Genomic DNA, 22,365 nt, shown 5'->3' on the forward strand with positions numbered 1-22,365 from the left:
AATATCACTAAAACATGATTTTTTGAGGAAAATTGTATCGTCGAGGCACCCAACAAAAGCAATATCTTTTAAGTCACTATATATACTGGTTCATTTTTCTTTAAAATTCTCAGCTGTATGGAATAACAATCAAGCCATATTATGGTCAATCAAAGATAGTGATTAAAGGCTTGCCAGCATTAATCATGTTACCCATGTCAAAGGTTTCCGGGGGAAGGGGGAGGGGGGGGGTCATCTCTGAGGAAGATGATCAATTTCCCGTTTCTTTTATTAGCAAGATTGAAAGGTACAACAGAGAGGTTTTGAAACACTGGATCTGCACGCTAAGATAACACGTTCTTGCTTGAGGGAGGGGGAGGAAGGGGGCCGGGGAGCCCGGGCACGGAGGATCGAGGGTTGGAAATACCCAGTAAGGGTTTATGGAGCCTGAGGACGAGAGATTGGGAACAGATAGAGAAGGAAGAGGTAGTACATAACTCGGGTGGAGAGAACGTGACTGTATATGCTCCTTCTTTTACCATACTTTTCTATAGAGAAGCTTCACTTGTAATTTTCTTTTGTTACTCTGTCAACTAATTCTGTCATTTCAATTACGAATGCAGCTACACATAACGCAGCTCAGCAATGGAATCATTCTTCATACCAGAGACAATGTTTTTCTCAATGTACAGCTCTCCCATGGCTGATGCGGCTTCATCCTCCTCCGAGACTGAAAATGACAAGAAATAAACTTCGAGTGTATTAGGGATCCGAAACTTAGTGTTACTGACTGAAAATCAATGGAAAAATATTAAAAGAATACCTAAGAATACCTAAGAAACTTAACGAGCGATAACTGAGGCGTCAAGTGTGTCATCTGAACTCGACGTAAACGCTCGTCACCTGGAAACGTAGATGTGGAGGAAGCTTTAAAACTTGCTCTGCAGAAATCAGAATAGAAAGCCCTTTCCTGATATCATACTGTCAATTCAATTCCTAACCTGTGACTTACTTGAGATGCAATGTAATACCACTGAGTTTTACAGATCTGGTGTGATCAAAAAGGTCTGAAAAATTTATGAACTGTTACCTTGCTAAATCATCGATTAAACTTTGATTTTATACATACTCCGTCTGGTCCGTTATCACGGCACCTTAGTTCATCGTATTTCCTGGGTAAGCAGCCTTCGCCCGGGTGCCTCGCGCTTTGGAGTTTGATCAATATTTTGTTTTCAACTCCGAAATTTCCATACATTTTAATGAAGTTCGTCTCACCTGCTGAAATGTTTTCTTCAATGTCCACTTCTTCTTCAGCTTTTTTGAGTTTGGCTTTTTCCTTGACTGAAAATATCAAAAAAAAAAAAAAAAGAAAGAAACTTAACATTGCTTCTCTCGTTCTTCAAACTCTTATATCATCTACAATTCCGGCGTGAAATTCATTGAAACGTTAAGGGTAAAGCTGTACTAAAAAGTTTCACACAAAAAACGATATTGATATTTATATTGACAGACCATATAGTTTTGGTGACTTTCTCTTTGAGATGCGGACAAATACCCAGCACGACATTCCGTGAATACTGCCAATCGCCATTTTTCAGTTTGACTGGCTCCATTTCAGTCAATTTATAAGCAGATTCCCAGGCATTTTTTCTCTCTTTGTGGTAAACTAACTTTTGTTGTGGAATGAAGGATGCAAAAAAGTCTTTTTCTTTTAGTTTGTAAATTAATGTATCAGCCAAAACAACTTTTTAAATTTCCCCTATTATTTGTACCTGTTGAGTTGCTATCATCTGAATCCGGTCTTTCTTTATCAACTGGATCTTGCCCCTCCTCCGCGTCTAAAAGTACATGGGAAAGGCTTTTTTATTTATTGCGTGACCTTTGGCTCCTTTGGTAAATCTTGATAATGACGATTCTGATAGCTAAGTCATAGATAGGGATAGCCTACTTGAGTTTTAGTCTATTTTGTGAAGAGATTGCACTATTTGCCCAATAAAACTCGCGTTAAACACAACTTTACATTTGTAGATAAATTATATATCAACAAAACTTTCAAACGATCATCAGTGTTGTTGATAAACAGACGCAAACCTGTTGTTCCTCTAATGAATTAGACTTTCAAGAATAAAGAGTGCACTGAACAGGTAACTAACGGGTAAAATAAGTCCAATTTATCTTGATTAAAAATATCACTCGAGGGTCAGCAGTTTTATCTGGCCTAAATATGTACAAGCCCTCTTGAAATATCATTCGGTCAATTTTAGCTTAATTGAAGTTTAACTTTCGACACCTTGAGATCCACAAGGTCAATTTGATGCTACGCTTTTCAGCCGGGCTATATGCTACTGAAGTTCAGTCCCTAACAGTCTCCATACTCGATAACTAGTTCCTCCTTTTTATAGCCGGGGGACACGTCGCTCCCACTCTTTATGCATTCAAACTCTATTGGTTCTTCCCGATTACGAATTCAGCTACACATTTCTTTGCTTAGCAAAGACGTTCTCCTTCCTACCTGATGCTGTGTTTTTCTCAATGTCCAGCTGTCCTTTGGCTGATGAGGCCTCATCCTTCCCATTGGCTGATCATGAAAATATCATGAAATAAATTTCGTGTTTATTAGGGATTCGAAATTAAACTTAATGTTAAGGACCGTCTGACATTTAGTGTTCTTCAAATTCTTACAAAAACCTTGATCGGTGAAATTGCATTTAAGATCCATGCAAAGGGCTAAAACTATTATCTGTGGTTAATTATGAAAAAAAAAACATACAAACAAAATCAAAGCATAAGGCAATGTTGGTAGGTTGAAGTGCTCTTCAGGTTATACCTCAGTGATGCTGATATCTTGACATAATTTCCTTTCTTTCTTTATCTGACAACTGTCACGCGTAGTAATTTTAATTCCATTTCTTAAAGGGCACCAATTTGAAATAAAAATTATGACTTTAGCTCTGTTCGTCTATTGGTTTTTCACCTAAACAAAGTTCGTTTTTAAAATCCGGTTTTTCCTTGGTCGGTGAAACTTGACTTCCGGCCATGGCCAAAATAAAAAGAATGAAAATGTTTGGTGTTGTGTTACATTTGTTTTCTCAGTAAACTGACGATGAATAAAGGAGATTGGAAGCTAAAGGTACGGCGTGAAACCTACAACGGTTTGTAAGTTTCACAAGGAAAAGAGTTTAACGAGCTCAATTACACTTTAGAAGTTGCAATTCGAGATGGAGACAGCTACTTAACAGGGTTTGTATCACATAGCGAGGGCTTTCCTATCGAACACATTTACGTTTTTTTCCCTGCCATTAAAACTTCTCTCGGACGCTTTACGCGCTTCAGATCCGTAAATAGTTTTCAGTTTGGAATCTTGCTTCACATTACGACAAAATTGTCATCGTCCTTGGCACCTGGGTGACCGACGACAGGGAAACCTTTAATATCATTCAGAACCCTAATCCAATGTAAAGTTTTTCTCTCCGGGTGATATCGAATTCAGGAAAATACTTCTACCCAACTGCATCCTAGTATCCTCTATTCTATCAGAGTATTTTGAAATACTGCATGTCTTTATATAAAGTGGAGTGTGACGAATTCATTCAAAAGAGGCGTAGCGCTCCTCCTTTTAAGAATCATTTCTTTGTGCCTGGGAATGACACAAAAATTCAAACTTTGAAAGGTCTCCTTCTCTTTTTGAGTCTGTTAGTACAGCCTCAATTCTAATTGGAACGTGGTAGCTGTTTGCTGGTCTTACAAACTCTTTTATTTTGTCTTTGGTTGTGTTTTACACACAGAGAACGTCGTCAATATACCTCTTCCAAACTAGCGTTACATTTGCCCCGGGTTGATAATAACTTTTTCTATTTTTTCCATCAATGAAAAATAATGGAAAAAACAAATATGAATAACGTATGAAGATCCTAAGGTATTTTTCAATCATGCATTGAAGAATAATAAGTTTTTGAATTCATTTAATCGCATATCATCTCAAATTTGACTGTAGTAGAGGTCAATTTCGATAAACATTTCAGAAGTAAAATGAACGATCAAAAAGTTACATAACGCTGGGACGACTCATATATTGACTGATAATTTTAGTGATTTTCTCTCACGAGATGGTCTGACACCCTGCAGATTTTTAGTAAATACTTCTAATCGTCATTTTCAGTTTGACTAGCTCCATTTCGAGTTAAGAGCAGATTTCCAGACATCTTTTTCTCTCTTCTTGCAAAAAAGATGTTTTTCTTGTTACTTTGGAAATTAATGCATAAGCCAAAACAAGTTTATTAATTTCCTCTATTATTTGTACTTGTTGAATTGCTATCATCTGATTCAGATCTTTCTTTATCAAATGAATATTCGCCTTTTTCTTTTTAGTTTGAATATGTGTTCCCGTGGCGAAGCAATTTAGTCTGACCTGAATATATACAAGCTCTCTTAAAATGTTATTCGATCAATTTTGTACTTTTTGAATGATAATGTTTGCTTCACAGTCAAGATTTTTAGATTTGCAAGGTTCATTTGGAGCTTCACTTTTTGCTGAGCTAATTACTTCGTACTGCAGTTCAATGTGTAACAGTCTTCATCCCCGATTACTGGCTCCTTCTTTACCGTACTGTAATTCCTTTGTAGGGGGACTTCGCTCCCACTCTTTATGCAGTCAAACTCAAAACTTAGCTCAGCAATTGAGTTCTTTTTCCTACCTGATGCAGTGTTTTCCTCAATGTGCAGCTGTCCTATCGCTGATTCGACTTCATCCGTCTCCAGGACTGGAAATATCATAAAATAAATTTCGTGTTTAATAAGGATTCAACACTTAATGTTCGCAACTAATGACTTTTAAAGTTGTTCCAATTCGTATATAAACCTTGATTCGATTTTTAGGATCTATTTAAAATGTTAAATCTGTTTTCTCTGATTATAAAAAACAAAAACAAAAACAAGGAGAAAGAAAAAACCAGCAAACGATTAAAAAATTCCTAAGTGTCACCGGGTTATGCCGCAATATTGTTGGTATCTTGAATTAATTATTTTTTTTTAAGTTTTAATAACTCTCACTTGTAGTAATTTTTATTTCTTTCAAAAAGGTCATTAACTTTAAACGAAAACAACGATGCTATTTGCATTCCACTGTTGGTTTTTTTTGCCTAAACTAAGTTCGTTTTTAAAATCGGATTTGCCTCGGTGGGTGAAACTTTACTCATGGTTAAAATAGGAAGAATTAAAAGCTTTCAACGTTGTGCTGCATTTGTCTTTGAACTGACTATGAATAAAAGAGACTGAAAGCTAAAAGTACCGCGTAGATTAACCCCCAGCGCCTCACGCACTCAAAGTGTCAATTGTTAATAGTTGATAGGGAGGGGAAGGCGAGGAGTGGGGTAAAATTCTGTTTTGTTTCTTTTATTTCATCGACGAGAGATGAAATTACACGGTAGCATGTATTTTTTTTTACCATTGCATGCAGCAAAGCGGCTAAATATTGCTACCACTTTAGAACTATATCACCATATAAACCTTTATTTCATCATTTTGAAATCACTGGTGATCCTTATAATCTGATTGGCTCTCATTGGTGCGATTTATGCACGAATCGCACAATTTTTTTTTCTCAATCGCATCTTTTCCCCAGCCAATGAGGAAGCTTTTCTAAATACAACAAGAGACCGATCAAATTCCAAGAAAATAAAAAACAACTTTTACAACATTCCACCAGCCAGCTCACTACTGGTCTAACAAAGCATTCGTACAGTCTAAAAAATCCTGTATCCGAGCGACTGAATTTTGAGATTCAAAACGGATGTGATAAACATGTAACTCCTTCCTATAATATTCATACATTATCTAGCAAACAGGTGATGAGAAAGTAAACTTATTGGGTAGAGGTAATTATCTTGATCTAACACCAAATTCTCAAAGCTCGGTTACAAGAAAATGAGTAGCAGCAAGAAGGGAGAACTGACAATCAGATCTGGGGAATTAAAGGGCTAAACTGGAGCTTGCAATTACGATGAGAAATCTGCTGTTCTTGTAAGGTTTAGGATATTGCTATTTTTCTAATTCTGGATCTTCTTCTTGCCAGCTTCCCGGTAAGAACTTTTCTCTATAGTTATGAATCAATGATGGCATTCAGGCGACTTGCTGGCGCGTTTTTGCAAAATTTTGTGTCGACAATTACCTTTTTTTCCTCACCTGACGAATAAGTGACTTTAAAATCAACGTTTTCTTGTGCCGAAGCAACGTGAACTATTTCCATCAATAAAAATACCAAGAAACATATTTCTTATATCGGCCTTAAGACAACTCAGTTTGGCCAGAATTCTGTGTCACTCCATTTCAAGTTAATATATATATATATATATATATATATATATATATATAGTTATGGTTGATTTTTATGGAACTCCAAATAAAAAGGTGAAGTGAAGGTACTTGAGAAAGGAAAAGTTCTGCAGCAGACCTTATTACCCGAAGACGATATTTTTTCGATTTAAAACTCATTAACTGTGACCTCTTTTAATGATCCGTCTTTTTTACAGACCAGCTCTTTCATAGCTTGGAACGTGTATCTTTATCTTGTTCTTAAAAAGATTGCTCTGAAACAATAGTTTTCGTTGTGAAGTTTTATTTGACTCAAGGAACGTTGGTACAACACCCGTCGAGTGGGTAAATCACTCGTCATCTGCTCCTAATCCATAAACTTCGAATTTCCCCCACGCGGTTTGTATCTTTAACTCAGAGTCAAATTTACCCCTACCTTTTGAATTGTCATCTTCTGAATCCTTCCTTCCTTCTTCTGAAACTAGACTTTTCTCGTCGTCTAAAAAAAGGTGTGAAAGGAAATTAGTTTCATCTCGTGGATAAGCTTAGCGTATTGAAAAGAGCAATGGTAGTCAAGAGCAGAAATGCGCATTCTGGCTGTCACTTAGTTAGCAACGTTTTGGGAATTTTCTAAGGACTTCAAGATGTGGCTATGTGTGTGTAGACCATTCCTCGACCTTACAAGGAGTTAACAAATATTTAGCCGCTTGCTTTAAATGAGCGTGGTCGTGTTCTAAGCTCAAAGAATGCTGGTTTTTGAAAGTAACGTTTGCATAATGAGCCCCAAAACACTTTGTAATACATTCGACAGAAATCATGAAGATATCTTCGAGGTAAATCGTCTGCTATCGTGCGCGCACTTATCAATGGTTTGTTTACCTGCTGATTTGCCATCATTTATATCTTTTCTCCCCTCAACTTTTGAAACAGGACTCTTCTCAAGGTCTAAAGGACGAAAACAAGTTTTTAAGTAGAGGTTTCCTCGTAATTGACAAGGCTTTTCTGGATCATTGTAAAGATATTTACTTCTTTTTCCACCACTGTCCAATTGCTCTTACACCGACAGCAGACAAATCGAGTTAGCCCAAGTGACTCGAAGTCAGGCGAATTACATTCGGGATGAATGACTGTTACCTTTCCAGGACATGTAATAAACAGCTTGCACTCTTTTTTCACTTAAATTTCAATACTTCCAATTAGTTTTAATTTCTTCTGTTTCATTTGTCTGTCTGGACAAGATGTCAGTTTGGAATGGAAATCTTTAGTTTTACGTTTATTTTGTCCTACCAAAAGAGAGCTCATAGTTGATTTTAGACTCTGCAAATTCATCTTTTGGTACAAATGAAAATCAATGGAAAAATTACACATATTTAAATAATACCCAGGAAACTTAACCAGCGATAACATATAGTGGTTGTCGAGTGAATTCCATAGAGAAAAATGCACCACATAGACTGTTCATGAAATTAAACGAGACATCATTAAAAGATGATTTTTGGCGGTATTTTGTTTTGTAAGGCACCTAACTCCATTCAGCTAAGTAAATTTTTCAGTTGATTTCCATCCGCAATTTTTAGCTGTATGAAATTAAAATCGATCTATACTCAGCATAGCCAGTCAAAGACCACTTATTAAACGCTTTCCAGTTCCAATCATGTCTGTGGTGAATTTCTTGTTACCTTCATCAGCAAGATTTGAAAGGTACAACACAGAGGATTTCAGAGAAACACTAAATTTATATGGTAAGATGGAATGTTCTTGCTTGATAAAAATGTCTTCTTTAGGTAATAATAACAATAATTCAATCATGATAAGGATTGAAAGGCCCGGCTAAGACGGGAGATCGTGGGAGAGATAGATAAGTAGGAGAGGGAGCTTTAAGAGGGTGTATAAGATGGGCATAAACACAAAACCAAAGAGCATGCAAATAAGCCGCAGAACTACCACCTCAGATTATAACAAGTGCACGTTGTTAAGATTGAACGTAGTTGCGTCAAGACAAAATGCTTTCATTTTTCTAAATTGAGGTTTTCAATGTGTTCCCTTCACGTTAAATGCTGTTTCTCTAACGGAAATCACAAAAATTATGTTAAAAATTGCTTGATCTCACATGCAGTAGAATGAATAGAATTATAAAAGGCCTTTCATTGTTATGTTGGAGCATAAAGTGTGTCATCTTCACCCGACGTAAACGCTCATAACCCGGAAACGTCAATGTGGAGGAGGCTTCAAAACTTGCTTTCCTGATATCATACTGTCAAGTCCACGTCTAGCCTGTGACTTACCTGAGATTCAGTTTAATACCATTAAATTTTACAGGGCTTTTGTGTTCAAAAAGGTCTGATAAATCTATGAGCTGTTACATTGCTAAATCATCGATTAAACTTTGATTTTTACGGACTCCGTCTCTGATTATGGCTCCAAGTTCATCGTACTTCCTGCATACGCAGCCTTCGCCCGGTGCCTTGCGCGATGGGGTTTGGTCAATATTTTGTTTCAAATTCCAAAACTTTCCATACATTTTAATGAAGAAATGTTCAGTTATGTACTAGTAGGTCTCACCTGATGAAGTGTTTTCTTCAATGTCCAGTTTTTCTTCAGCTTCTTTGACTTTCGCTTTTTCCTCGACTGAAAATATCAAGAAGAAAGAAACTTAATCTTTTTGATCATTGCTTTTCTCGTTCTTCAAACTTATTCAAACGTTAAGGGTAAAGCTGTGCTAAAAATTTTCACATATACAAGAGATTGATATTTACTTTGACTAACAGTTGTGGTGACTTTCTCTCACGAGATGCGAACAAATACCTAACAGACATTCAGTGAATACTGCCAATCACCATTTTTCAGCTTGACTAGGCGCTCAAGTTTAGTTCGAGTTATTAGCAGATCTCCAGCATTATTAGCAGATGAAGGCGTCTTTTTCTTTCAGTCTCCATCCTCGATAACTAGTTCCTCCTTTTTATAGCCGGGGGACACTTCGCTTCCACTCTTTATGCATTCAAACTCTTTTGGTTCTTTCCGATTACTTATTCAGCAACACATTGCTTAGCTCAGCAAAGACGTTCTCCTTCCTACCTGAAGCAGTGTTTTTCTCAAAGTCCAGCTGTCCTTTGGCTGATGCAGCTTCATCCTTCTCAGTGGCTGATCATGAAAATATCATGAAATAAGTTTCGTGTTTATTAGGAATTCGAAACTTTATGTTGATGACCGTCTGACATTTGTTGTTCTTCAATTTGAAAATTCTTACAAAAACCTTGATTGGTGAAATTGCATTTAGGATCTATGCAAAGGGCTGTCACCCGTACTGATTTTAATTCCATTTTTTAAAAGGCACTGATTCAATATGAAAATTATGACTTTAATTCTGTTCGTCTGTTGGTATTCTTACCTAAACAAAGTTCGTTATTAAACTCTGGTTTTCCCTCGGTCAGAGAAACTTGACTTTCGGCCGTGGCTAAAATAAGAAGAATGAAAATGTTTAGTGTTATGTTACATTTGTTTTCTCAGTAAACTGACAACGAACAAAAAAGATTGAGAGCTGAAAGTAACATAATTCACTTAGAAAGGTTCGTAAGCTTCCTGAAGAACTTTACGAGCCTAATTACACTTTATAAGTCGTAATTGAGGATGAAGACTGCTACTAGTCAGGCTTTACATAGCGGGGGCTTACCGAACACATTTACGTTTTTTTTTTCCCTGTATAAAACTGCGCCATTTATACTTCTCTTTGGCACATAACGCGCTCAAACTCCGTAAACAGTTAGTTTTCAGTTTGAAATCTTGCTTCACATTACGAGAAAATTGTAATCAATTAAATTGTCATTGTCCTTGGCACCTGGGTGTCCGTCAGAAGGGCGAATGTTTATGATCGATCTCGACACGTTTGGGTCGAAGAATGTAATTTCTGAGTCTGTTAATACAACCTCAATTCTAATTGTATTGTGGTCTTACAGATTCTTCTCTTTTGTCTTTGGTTGTGTTCTCCAGACAGAACACGTCGTCATTATACCTCTTCCAAACTAGCGTTCATTTCTACTCTGGTTGATAGCACCAGTTTTTCTATTTTTACCATGAAAATCATAATAGCAAAAGCCACGGCCGTTTAGGTACCCTTTGCCTTTAGTGGGTTTGCGTAACGTCTTGAGTTCCCGGATAATAACTCTGTTACGATAACAACCGCGCGAAAAGTACACCACATACATACATACATATATACATACATACTTTATTTAAGGTATCAAAGAAATAAAAAACACAAATAATACCCTAAAAAGGAAGTTTAAGAGGTTAACCCTGTGTAGATAACCTTCCAAAGAAATAAAATTTAAAAATTTATGATTATAATAAAACATAAGATGAATAAAGACCTAAGAAATACGCATGTATAATTTAAGAGCTGATTTGAAACGTGCTAAGTTACCTATCTCAACGACATTGGCGGGCAAGCCATTCCATTCACGAATGATTTTAACAAAAAAGAGTAGTTATAACAATTACAGTTTGCCAATTTCACCTGCAGTTTGTAATTGTGGCTGGACCTAGTACGTTTTGAAGCAAACTCAAAAAAATCACAAAAATGAAAGCCATTCAGCCCGAATACAAGTTTATAGCATTCTACCAAGGAATAATATAGTCTTCTATCAGTCAACTTCGACCAATGTAACATTTCACAACGATCCTCATATGCCATCTCACCCCTTTGCTGACCTAAAGCCAATCGAGAGGCTCTTCTGTGAACTTTCTCTAAGAGAAAAATACTTTCAACTAGGTAAGGGCACCATACTGGGGAAGCATACTCAAGGATTGGTCTCACTAGAGTCTTGTACAATGTGGAAAAGATTTCCTTGTTTACTGGACCGATTGATGGCTTGATTAGACCAAGAACTTTATTGGCCTCATTGACAACCTCAACAACGTGTGGAATCCACGAGAGGTCGTGTGACATTGTAATGCCAAGGTCTTTCGTGGAACTCACTGAGCTTAGATATTCTCCACTCGGGACGAGAGATTAATGTGGGACAGATTTATCACGATTATGTGTTACTCGCATAACCTCACATTTGTTCACGTTGATTGCCAGACCTCATCCTCGGAGACCCAGGAGCTGTGGGTCGATTTCAAGTTAGGACATGAAGAGCTTCTGAGGACATTGTCTTACAAGACTAGTTCCAAACGGTCGCAGTCGTTCTGCCATCTGATTGGTGCCAGAAAATCTTTGTGTTTTTCTGCCCAATCAGAGTGAAGTGTACTTTAGAGTCCTTTCGTGTGTTTTAACACGGACATATACTAGTAGCTCAGTTGCACGCTATGTTTGGTTTGACCGTGCGACGGAGATTTGCTTGAGGTGAAAGGTTTCAGTCTCAGCACGTAATGTACGAGAAATCGATCAGATTGTCCGCGAAAATTTTACCGGAAATTATACAGAATACTTTCGCAGGTATCACTAGTACTAGAGAACGTGTTTTAAAGTTTGCGAGGTTTCTATACAACACGATGGTTGCAGTCATTGATATGTCGCTTTAAACGTTAAACGGGATTTAAGCTTAAATCTTTCTAGATTTTTTGCATAATTTGCTGTGACTGAAACTTTGCCAATCCCGTGAAGTTATTTCGTCGCACGGGCCACGCAGGTATGTCGAGCAACTGGCGCTTTCGCCTACAAAGCTTTCTGCTTTCTGTGCGCGCCAAAATCTAATCTTCGCTTTGTGGTAAAGTCGTTCACAATACGGCAAAGGTTGCAGAGAACGTTAAGTTTGTGGACGACCTCCAGCAAGTGCTAAGAGAAAGCTTAGCTGTGTTTCCGGTTAGCTAATTAAAATCTGAACAAACACTTATTAACGAGAACATCGAGGGAAGGAGAGATGTTTTCGGGCAGTTACCGAAGGGGTTTGGAAAGAGTTTAATCTTTTAACTGCTGCCCAGAGTGTTGAAATTCTTGAGCTGGGAAGGCCACGGATTCTCTTCTAGTCCCTTGGTCATTGCCATCTCACCCCTTCTGTCGATTGTTGAAGACCAAGTTAAATACCTTTGATCATTGGGAATCGATCCGATGCTGTTTTCAATGGGAAATATTGGACGGAAAGGGCGGGTTTGCTTTATTGCAAATGTCAGCTTAGTAGTACAGGGTCATCTACCCACATCTAATAAGCAAAAGTTTCTACGCTTAGCTTTTCTTTTTTTTCAAGCGAAGATGAGATTAGATTTTGGCACGCACAGAAAGTTGCGCAAGTACCAGTTGTTCGACATACCTGTGTGGCCCGTGCGACGAAATAACTTCACGGGATTGGCAAAGTTTCAGTCACAGCAAATTATGCAAAAAATCTAGAAAGATTTAAGCTTAAATCTCGTTTAACGTCTAAAGCGACATATCAATGACTGCAACCATCGTGTTGTATACAAACCTGGCAAACTTTAAAACACGTTCTCTACTACTAGTGATACCTGCGAAAGTATTCTGTATAATTTCCGGTAAGATTTTCGCGGACGATCTGATCGATTACTCGTACATTGTGTGCTGAGACTGAAAATTTTCATCTCAAGCAAATCTCCGTCGCACGGTTCAAACAAACATAGGGAGCACCTGAGCTTCTAGTATATGTCCGTGTTAAAACACACGAAAGGACTCTAAAACACACTTCACTCTGATTGGGCAGAAAAACACAAAGATTTTCTGGCACCAATCAGATGGCAGAACGACTGCGACCGTTTGGAACTAGTCTTGTAAGACAATGTCCCCAGGGGCTCTTCATGTCCTAGCTTGAAATCGACCCACAGCCCCAGGGTCTCCGAGGATGGCCAGACCTCAGACCAATTCTTAAGGTGATATAAGTCGGACTGGAGAATATTTGTCTCTAGCTATGTCGAAGATCTCTCTGTAAACCTTGGTATCATCGGCAAACAGTTTAACCGTTAATGAAATTCCTGATGAGATGTCATTTACATATAAAATGAATAAGACGGGACCAAGGATAGTTCCCTGGGGTACTCCTCATAAAACTGGAGACCAGGACGAGCAAGTGCCTCGCTAGTTGAACGCATTTCAAAAGAGTTAGTAGGATATGTAGTCTTGTTGGATTTTGATGAAAGTTGGGCACCAATATTCGTCAGCTTTTAACGCACAAAATATCGTCAAGCTTTTACGAAATTCGAAATAATTTTTCTGTGACTATTTTTCGGCCCGTGGCAACAACCGATATACTTTCGATTGTACAACTTCAGTATCGTCTTTAAAGGCCGAAGAAGAAACAAAATTGTTAAACTTTTGTTGCCTTCAGAATCCCTACTTTACGACTTCTTTTAAAGTAGCGCGCGTATGTTGTTTTTACCTTAAACAGTTTTCTTCTGGGGGGAGAGAGGGGATGGTTTGAGGTTTTTTTCTCCTTCGACGAGGGAAAAAATTATATGGTGTCATGTATTTACAAAGTGCAGCGCGGCAGCTAAATGATGGTGCTATTTGAGAACTTGATAACCACTTAAGCCTTTAAAACTCAGAGGTGATAGACATGCGACCTCACCCTATAATATCCAGACATTGTCTAGGAAACAGGTTATGTTATATCGTTTTGCTCACCTGATAGATTAGAGACGTCAAAATGCAGTTTTTCTTGTGCTGAAGTAACTTGAACTATTTCCATAACTGAAAATACCATGAAACGCATTTCTTATATCGATGTTAAAACAGCTTTATGTCACTTCGTACAGAGAAACAGCTCTGTTTTTGATCTAATTAACCTGATAAAATATTTTCGTCATTAAAAATGATCCTTTTTAATAGTCAGTCTGTATATAATACTAAGACCCCTTTTTACACCGACATCTCTAACACAAGGTGCTCCGATACAGTACTTGAGTATTTTAGTTATTGTCCCAGGAAACAAGATATGTTGGTTCAACACCCAAAAAGCGCGTAAGTCATTCGCCTTCAGCTCGAAATCCACAAACTTTCCTCGCTATCTTCTGCGTTGAGGTTTAAGAATGATAAACCAATATCTAGTGCGTCAAAATTCCTTTACGTCAGAGTCAAATGGATAGATACCTGTCGAATTAACATCATCTGAATCCTTTATTTCTTCAATCAAAGAAACTTGACTTTTCTTATCGTCTAAAAAATGGTACTAAAGGACATTAATTTTAACTCATGGATACACTCAGCGTGATAAAAAGTGTGATGGTAGAGTAGAAATGCGCATTTTTGCAGTCACTCAATTGGGCGTCAGCATTGATCATCAACGGCTGCTTCTTGACCTTTCTAAATGATGCTATAATGCAACCTTGATCGTTAAAAGAGACTTTGGTCGATCTCCCAACCTTATACCAGGAGCTCAAGATTCCAATTGGCTGCTTAGTGAACCAGTAACATATTTAGCCCTTTGCTTTTCGTCAGCGTCGCGATATTCATGGCGCAAAGAATGCTGGTTTTTAAATAAAAATTTGGATAATGCACACAAACACCTCGGTATTACAATTCGACAGAAATCTTGCAACCTATCTTCGAGGCAAATCATCAGCTATCGTACGAGTAGTTACCAGTGGTTTGTGTACCGATTGATTTGCCATCATCTAAATCTTTTCTTTCCTCAACTGTTGAAACATGACTCTTTTCCATTTCTTAGAAAAAAGAAAAAAGAAAAAAAAGTTTGGAGAGGAGAGGTGACCCCTTTCTCCAGCTTAAGGTTTGAAATATCAACTCAGTGATCTCTTAAAAGTAAAGCTTTCCTCGTAAGTGACTCGCCTTTACCGGATCATTGTAAAGCCATTTGCTTTTTATTTACACCTCTGTGTAATTGCTTTGATACCGACAGTAGAAAAATTGACTTAGCCCGAGTGACTCCACTTCAGGCGAATTGGGCTCGGGGAAAAACAACTATAGACCTTTTCCAGGCCTTGTAATATGTAGATTCCGCTTTTTTTCATTTTTATTTCCAAAATCCCAATCAGCTTTCTTTAGTTTGATTTTTATGTTTAGAGAAGGTATCAACTTGGAATGAAAACTTTTTTATTTTTGTTTACTTTCTCTTACCTAAAGAAAGCTCATGGTTGATTTTAGATTTCCCAGATGCATCTTTCGGTACAACTGAAATTCAAAGAAATAACGAATATTGAAAGAATAACCTAGAAACTTTTACAAATGGTAAAGTGTAGTAGTTGTCGAGTCAAGTCCCACACCACAGAGAAAATGCACCACACAGACTTTCTATAAAACTGGACGAAATATTACCAAAACATGATTTTGAAGGTAAATATTTTTAAAAGGCACCCATCCAGAACATTATCTTTGAAATAAGTACATATTTCAGTTCATTTCCAACTCCAATTTTCAGCTGTATAAAGTAACAATAGACCCATATTATGGTCAGTCAGACTACTTTTTAAAAGCTTGCCAATTTCTCTACGTCAGAGTCACATGGCTTCCATCATCAAGACCAGTATATTTAGAAGTCAGGCTATTCCAAAGCACAGAGCCTCCATATGCAACAGACTTCTTCATAAAACGTGTGTTAAAACGTGGCACCGTTAATGAATCGCGTGGAGGAGGCTTCAAAACTTACTCTTCAGAAATCAGAATCAGAAATTCCTTTACTTATGGCATACTGTCAATTCAATTCCTAAACTGTGACTTACTTAGGATTCAGTTTAATACCAGTGAGTTTTACATGGCTCGTGTGATCAAAAAGGTCTGAAAAGTTTATGAACTGTTACTTTGCAAAACCATCGATTAAACTTGGATTTTTTACGGACTCCGTCCCTGATTATGGCTCCTGGTTCATCATATTCCTGGGTACGCAGCCTTTGTCCGGGTGCCTCGCGTGATGGAGTTTGGTCCATATTTTGTTTACAGCTCCAAAGTTTTCTATACATTTTTTTAAGAAGATACGTTCACTTATGTACTAGTTGGCCTCACCTGATGAAGTTTTTTCTTCGTTGTCCAGTTTTTCTTCAGCTGTCGTGACTTTGGTTTTTTCCTCGACTGAAGGTATCAAGAGAGAAGACTTATTAGAAGATTTCCAGCATTATTTGGAGATAAAGACATTTTGTTTTCAAATATAAGATGCAAAAAAAAAAAATTATTCGCCTTTTTCTTTTTAGTTTTGAAATTAAAATGAAAAGAAATCTATTATTTGTACCTGTTGACTTGCTGTCATCCGAATCCGGTTTTTCTTTACCAAATGAATCTTGCCCCTCCTCCGCGTCTAAAAGTAACATGGGAAAGGCTTTTTTATTTATTGCTTGACCTTTGGCTCCTTTAGAGAAATCTTAATGTCAACAATTTTAATAGCCAAATCATAGAGAGTGATAGCCTACTGGAGTCAAGTTGGTGTATTTTATCTGGCCTGGATATGTGCAGGCCCTCTCTAGATATCATTCGGTCAATTTTAGCTTAGTTTAAGCTTCACTTTCAACACTTTGAGATCTACGAAGTCAATTTGGAGCTTCGCTTTACAGCTGGGCTAAATGCTACCGAAGTTCAATCCTTAACAGTCTCCATCCTCGATAACTGGTTCCTCCTTTATAGTCGAGGGTTCCTTTGCTTCCACTCTTTATGCATTCAACCTCTTTTGGCTCTTTCCAATTACGAATTCAGCAACTAACACATTGCTTAGCTCAGTTTTCCTTCCTACCTGATGCAATGTTTTTCTCAATGTCCAGCTGTTCTTTGGCTGATGCGGCTTCATCCTTCCCAGTGGCTGATCAAGAAAATATCATGAAATAAATGTCGTGTTTATTAGGGGTTCACAACTTAATGTTAACTACCGTCTGACTTTTGGTGTTCTTCAAATTCTTACAAGACCTTGATTGGTGAAATTGCATTTAGGATCTATGCAAAGGGCTAAAACTGTTTTCTGTGGTTGATTATAAAAAACAAACATACAATAAAAATCAAGGCAAAAGTCAATGTTGGTAAGTTGAAGTTGTAACCAGTTTATACCTCTGTAATGTTGATATCTTGACATAATTTTCTTTCTATCTTTTTCCTGACAACTGTCACGCGTATTAATATTAATTCCATTTTTTAAATGGCAGTAATTTACATGAAAATTATGACTTTAATTGTGTTCTTCTGTTGGTTTTCTCACCAAAACAAAGTTCGTTAAAATCCGGTTTTTCCTTGGTCGGTGAAACTTGACTTTCGGCCTTGACTAAATAAAGAAGAATGAAAATGTTCAGTGTTGTGTTACATTTGTTCTCTCAGTAAACTGACAATGAATAAATGAGATCGAAAGCTAAAGGTAACGCATTCAACTTAAAAGGGCTCCTAAGCTTCGTGAAGAACTGTACGAGCCTAGTTACACGTTATATGTTATAATTGCATTTCTTATATCGGCGTTAAAACAACTTTATGTCACTTCGTACAGGGCAACAGTTCTGTTTTTGACCTACCTAGTTAGCCTGATATAATATTTTCGTGATTTATATCATTAAAAATGATACTTTTTATAGTCAGTCTGCATAAATACTAACAGGCACTTTTTAAACACCAGCAATTCTAATACAAGCTGGTCCGAAAAAGTACTTGAGTATTTGAGTCATTGTCCCAGGAAACAAGATATGTTGGTACACCACTCAAAAATTAAAGCGCGTAAGTCATTCATTCGTCTTTAGCTCGTAATCCACAAACTTTCCTCGCTATCATCCGCGCTGAGTTTTAACAATGATAAACCAATAGCTAGTGGGTTCAATTTCTCTACGTCAGAGTTAAATAGATACGTACCTGTTGAATTAACATCATCTGAATCCTTTCTTTCCTCAATCAAAGAAACTTGACTTTTGTTATTGTCTAAAAAATGGTACAAAAGGACATTAATTTCAACTCGTAGATACAATCAGCGTGTTAAAACATGCAATGGTAGAGTAGAAATACGCATTTTTGCAGTCACTCAATTGGGCGTCAGCATTGATGCATCAACGGCTGCTTCTTGACCTTTCTAAATGATGCTATAATGCAACCTTGATTTTTAAAGAGACTTTGGTCGATCTCCCAACCTTATACCAGGAGCTCAAGATTCCAATTGGCTGCTTAGTGAACCAGTAAAATGTTTAGCCCTTTACTTTTGGTCAGCGTGGCGGTATTCATAGCGCAAAGAATGCTGGTTTTCAAATAAAAGTTTGGATAATGCACACAAACACCTCGGTATTACAATTCGACAGAAATCTTGCAACCTATCTTCGAGGCAAATCATCAGCTATCGTACGCGTAGTTATCAATGGTTTGTGTACCTGCTGTTTCGCCATCATCTAAATCTTTTCTTTCCTCAACTGTTGAAACATGACTCTTTTCCATGTCTTGGAAAAGGGAAAAAAAAGTTTTGAGTCTTTTGAGAGGAGAGGTAACCCCTTTCTCCAGCTTAAGGTTTGGAATATCAACTCAGTGATCTCTTAAAAGTAAAGCTTCCTCGTAATTGACTCGGCTTTACTGGATCATTGTAAAGTCATTTGCGTCTTTTTTTCCACTGTGTAATTGCTCTGATACCGACAGCAGAAAAATTTACTTCAGTTAGCCCGAGTGACTCGACGTCAGGCGAATTAGGTTCGGGAAAAACGAATATAGACCTTTTCCAAGCCTTGTAATATGCAGATCCCGCTTTTTTTCACTTTTATTTCCAAAATCCCAATCAGCTTTTTATAGTTCAATTTTTCTGTTTAGACAAGGTATCAGCCTGGAATGAAAACTTTTTATTTTTTTTTACTTGCTCTTACCTAAAGAAAGCTCATGGTTGATTTTAGATTTCCCAGATGCATCTTTCGGTACAACTGAAATTCAAAAGAAATAACGAATATTGAAAGAATAAGCTGGAAACTTTTACAAGTTGTAAAATGTAGTAGTTGTCGAACAAAGTCCTACACCACAGAGAAAATGCACCACCCAAACTGTCTATAAAACTGGACGAAATGTTATCAAAACATGATTTTTGGAGGTAAATGTTTTGAAAAGGCACCCATCGAGAACAATCTCTTTCAAATAAGAACATTTTTCAGTTCATTTCCATCTGCAATTTTCAGCTGTATAAAGTAACCATAGACCCATATTATGGTCAGTCAAAGACTACTGATTCAAAGCTTGCCAGTTTCAATCATGTTACCCATGTCGAAGGTTTGCGGGGGAAGGAGGACGGGGGGGGGGATCATCTCTGAGAAGGAGAGTTAATTTTCTTGTTTATCTTATCAGTAAGATTGGAAAGCTACAACTGAGAGGATTTCAGAGAAACTATGATTCTGCACGGCGATAAAGCATGTTCTTTCCTGTTGAAAAAGCTTTTTTTTTTCCATTTAATAATAACAATAATCCAAAACTTTCGAACGATCAAACTTTAAAATTTGGAGCCTCCAGATAAACAAACGCTTGAAAGTGACATTTAGACTACTTGTAGCATATTTCCACTAAATTTAATTGTATTAATCATCTTGATTTCCTTATCTGATAAACAGGGAGAGAGACCCGAATAAAGGGCTAAGGAACCCGGAAACGAGAGATCAAGGAAGGAATAGAGACGGAAGAGAAACAGGGTCTGTATAAATAAGGCTTAAGGGGCCTGAAAAAGGTGGGATCGGGGAAAGGATAGAGAAGGAGGAGAGAGGGAGGGGGTGTATAAACAAGGCGGTTTATGGGGCCTGATAAAAGGGGATATCAGGGAAGAGATAGGCAAGGAGGAGAGAAGGGGAGGGGGTGTATAAACAAGGCGGTTTATGGGGCCTGATAAAAGGGGATATCAGGGAAGAGATAGAGAAGGAGGAGAGAAGGGGGAGGGGTGTATAAACAAGGCAGTTTATGGGGCCTGATAAAAGGGGATATCAGGGAAGAGATAGAGAAGGAGGAGAGAGGGGGAGGGGGTGTATAAACAAGGCAGTTTATGGGCCTGATAAAAGGGGATATCAGGGAAGAGATAGAGAAGGAGGAGAGAAGGGGGCTGTATAGATGAGGCTTATGGGGCCTGAAGAAAGGGAGGTCGGGGAAGGGATGGAGAAGGAGGAGAGAGAGCTTTACGAAGGTATAGGGTGGGATTTAACACAAAATCAGAGCTTGCCAAAAATCTAGAACTACAAACTCAGATTGTAACGAATACATGCTGTTAAGATTGAACGTAATTGCATCATGACAAAAGGCTGTCATTTTTCTAAATAAAGGTTTTGAGTGTGTCACCTTCGCGTTGAACGCTGTTTCTCTAACGGAAATTACATCAATTTAGTAAAATTTGTCTAGTCTCGTACGCCATTCCAAAATCTGCAGCAAATTTTAACGAAGACTTGTTCAACTATGTTCTGGTTGGTCTCACCTACTAAACTGTTTTCTTTCATGTCAAGTTTTTCTTCAGCTGTCGTGACTTTGGCTTTATCCTTGACTGAAAATACCAAGAAAGAAAAACTTAATTTTTTTTATCACTACTTCTCTCAATTCTTCAAACTCTTATGTCATTTAACAAGAGTCTACAATTTATTCAAACGGTCAGGATGAGTCTGTGTCAAAATGTTTCGAACTGAAACAAGAAATTTGTATTAGATTAACTGGCCGGAAACCCAATCGACATTCAGGAAAAAATTCCAAGGCATTTTTTTCTCTTTTCTGTAGATTTAGTTTTGTTGTCAACTTAAGGCTGAAAGAAGACGATTTCTTGGTATTTTTGTTTTCAGTTTGAAAATTAAACTGCAAAGAAATCTGTGATGAATGAGCCCAAACAATTTCATTATTTGTGAAAGTGTAGTCTGATCGTCCGGGTGAGGGTAGTCCTGAAAAGTACTGTTGTCGGTGGTAGTGACTGACGTTTCGACAACCTGGGCGGAAGTCATCATCAGAGTCAAGTGAATAGTTGTTGTCAGTAGAATGTTCTTATTTCAGTTCGTGTAAAATGATTGGTCAGTTTTGCCGTGATATTATTGGCTGTAAGACTCAAGCGGCGTAAGTCGGTCGTGATTGATCTGTTTCGATCCGTCGGTAAAGTTAAGTCGTTCTGTTCGGTTCGTTTGTAATGTTTATGACGTGAATGAGTCGTTTGTATGGAGCCGGTAGTAGTTGACACCTGTTTAGGGGAGTCTGTTTTAAGTCAGTTGACCAGCTTTCCAGAGTCAGTCGTTGAAAGTAGTCAGTGTTGTAGTTTAGGCATTGCGCAGAGTCCCAGTCATTGTTGTGGTTCGTAAGTCGATGATGTTCAGCAATGTAATTGTTGAAATCACCTTTCCTGGTCGCCCGTCTGTGTTCAGTCAGTCTTGTTGCGAGGTTTCTGCCAGTCTCTCCGATGTAGGAGGGTTGGCGGTCCGAGCAACTGATCCTATAAATCGCTCCCTGTCTGGTCCTCGGTTCGTCCTTGTCTTTTAACGTTGATTAGTATCTGACGTAGTGTGGTGATGGGTTTGCGAGCGACGCGGATATTGAAGGGTTGTAAGATGCGCGAGATGTTCTCAGACATGCCTTTTATGTACAGTATGGTTGCTATAGTCGTAGGAGTTGCGGTGTCGTTTGTTTCGGTAGGGGTAGTGGGTCTGCGAGTGTTTCGTCGGATGAAGCCGTCGTTGTAGTTGTTCTTTGAAAAAGCACGGTGAAGGTATTTGTTCTCGCCGGATAAGCTGTCTATCGAGTCGCATACTTGTTGCGCGCGTCGTGTTAGAGTTCTGATAGTTGTGGCTTTGTGTGAAGTAGGGTTGTAGGATGTCTCGTCTAGTAATCTGTCGGTGTGTCAATTGCTCCGACTGCCAAGCCTCCTACATCGGAGAGACTGGTAGAAACCTCGCAACAAGACTGACTGAACACAGACGGGCGTTAAGGAAAGGTGAGATCAACAATTACATTGCTGAACATCATCGACTTACGAACCACAATATTGACTGGGACTCTGCGCAATGCCTAACCTACAACACTGACTACTTTCAACGACTGACTCTGGAAAGCTGGTCTACTGACTTAGAACAGACTCCCCTAAACAGGTGTAAACTACTACCGGTTCCATACAAACGACTCATTCACGACATAAACATTACAAACGAACCGAACAGAACGGCCTAACTTTACCGACGGATCGAAACAGACCAATCACGACCGACTTACTCCGCTTGAGTCTTACAGCCAATAATATCACGGCAAAACTGACC

The 22,365-nt window shown here is 38.1% G+C and overlaps 1 protein-coding gene across 6 annotated transcripts in view; it reads right to left on the bottom strand.

The window, feature by feature from the left end:
• Positions 1-22,365, bottom strand: part of LOC111326020 (uncharacterized) — a 38,800-nt gene that overhangs the window by 11,200 nt on the left and 5,235 nt on the right. For 3 of the 6 annotated variants that reach the window (XM_088736261.1, XM_088736267.1, XM_088736264.1), the window contains 21 exons: positions 20,559-20,624; positions 18,985-19,038; positions 18,505-18,570; positions 17,999-18,064; positions 17,364-17,426; positions 16,908-16,973; positions 16,413-16,478; positions 16,190-16,255; positions 15,308-15,361; positions 14,815-14,895; positions 13,859-13,924; positions 9,677-9,742; positions 9,364-9,429; positions 8,851-8,916; positions 7,168-7,233; positions 6,725-6,787; positions 4,674-4,739; positions 2,492-2,557; positions 1,752-1,817; positions 1,255-1,320; positions 644-709 (listed from right to left, as the gene is read on the bottom strand). In XM_088736261.1, coding sequence (XP_088592387.1) covers positions 644-709; positions 1,255-1,320; positions 1,752-1,817; positions 2,492-2,557; positions 4,674-4,739; positions 6,725-6,787; positions 7,168-7,233; positions 8,851-8,916; positions 9,364-9,429; positions 9,677-9,742; positions 13,859-13,924; positions 14,815-14,895; positions 15,308-15,361; positions 16,190-16,255; positions 16,413-16,478; positions 16,908-16,973; positions 17,364-17,426; positions 17,999-18,064; positions 18,505-18,570; positions 18,985-19,038; positions 20,559-20,624 — 1,371 coding nt within the window. The remainder of the gene's footprint in view (positions 1-643; positions 710-1,254; positions 1,321-1,751; positions 1,818-2,491; positions 2,558-4,673; positions 4,740-6,724; positions 6,788-7,167; positions 7,234-8,850; positions 8,917-9,363; positions 9,430-9,676; positions 9,743-13,858; positions 13,925-14,814; positions 14,896-15,307; positions 15,362-16,189; positions 16,256-16,412; positions 16,479-16,907; positions 16,974-17,363; positions 17,427-17,998; positions 18,065-18,504; positions 18,571-18,984; positions 19,039-20,558; positions 20,625-22,365) is intronic. The other 3 variants (XM_088736262.1, XM_088736263.1, XM_088736266.1) reach the window with 3 other exon arrangements.

This window comes from Stylophora pistillata, chromosome 10 (assembly GCF_964205215.1).
Source record: "Stylophora pistillata chromosome 10, jaStyPist1.2, whole genome shotgun sequence".
NCBI classification, from domain to species: Eukaryota; Metazoa; Cnidaria; class Anthozoa; order Scleractinia; family Pocilloporidae; genus Stylophora; species Stylophora pistillata.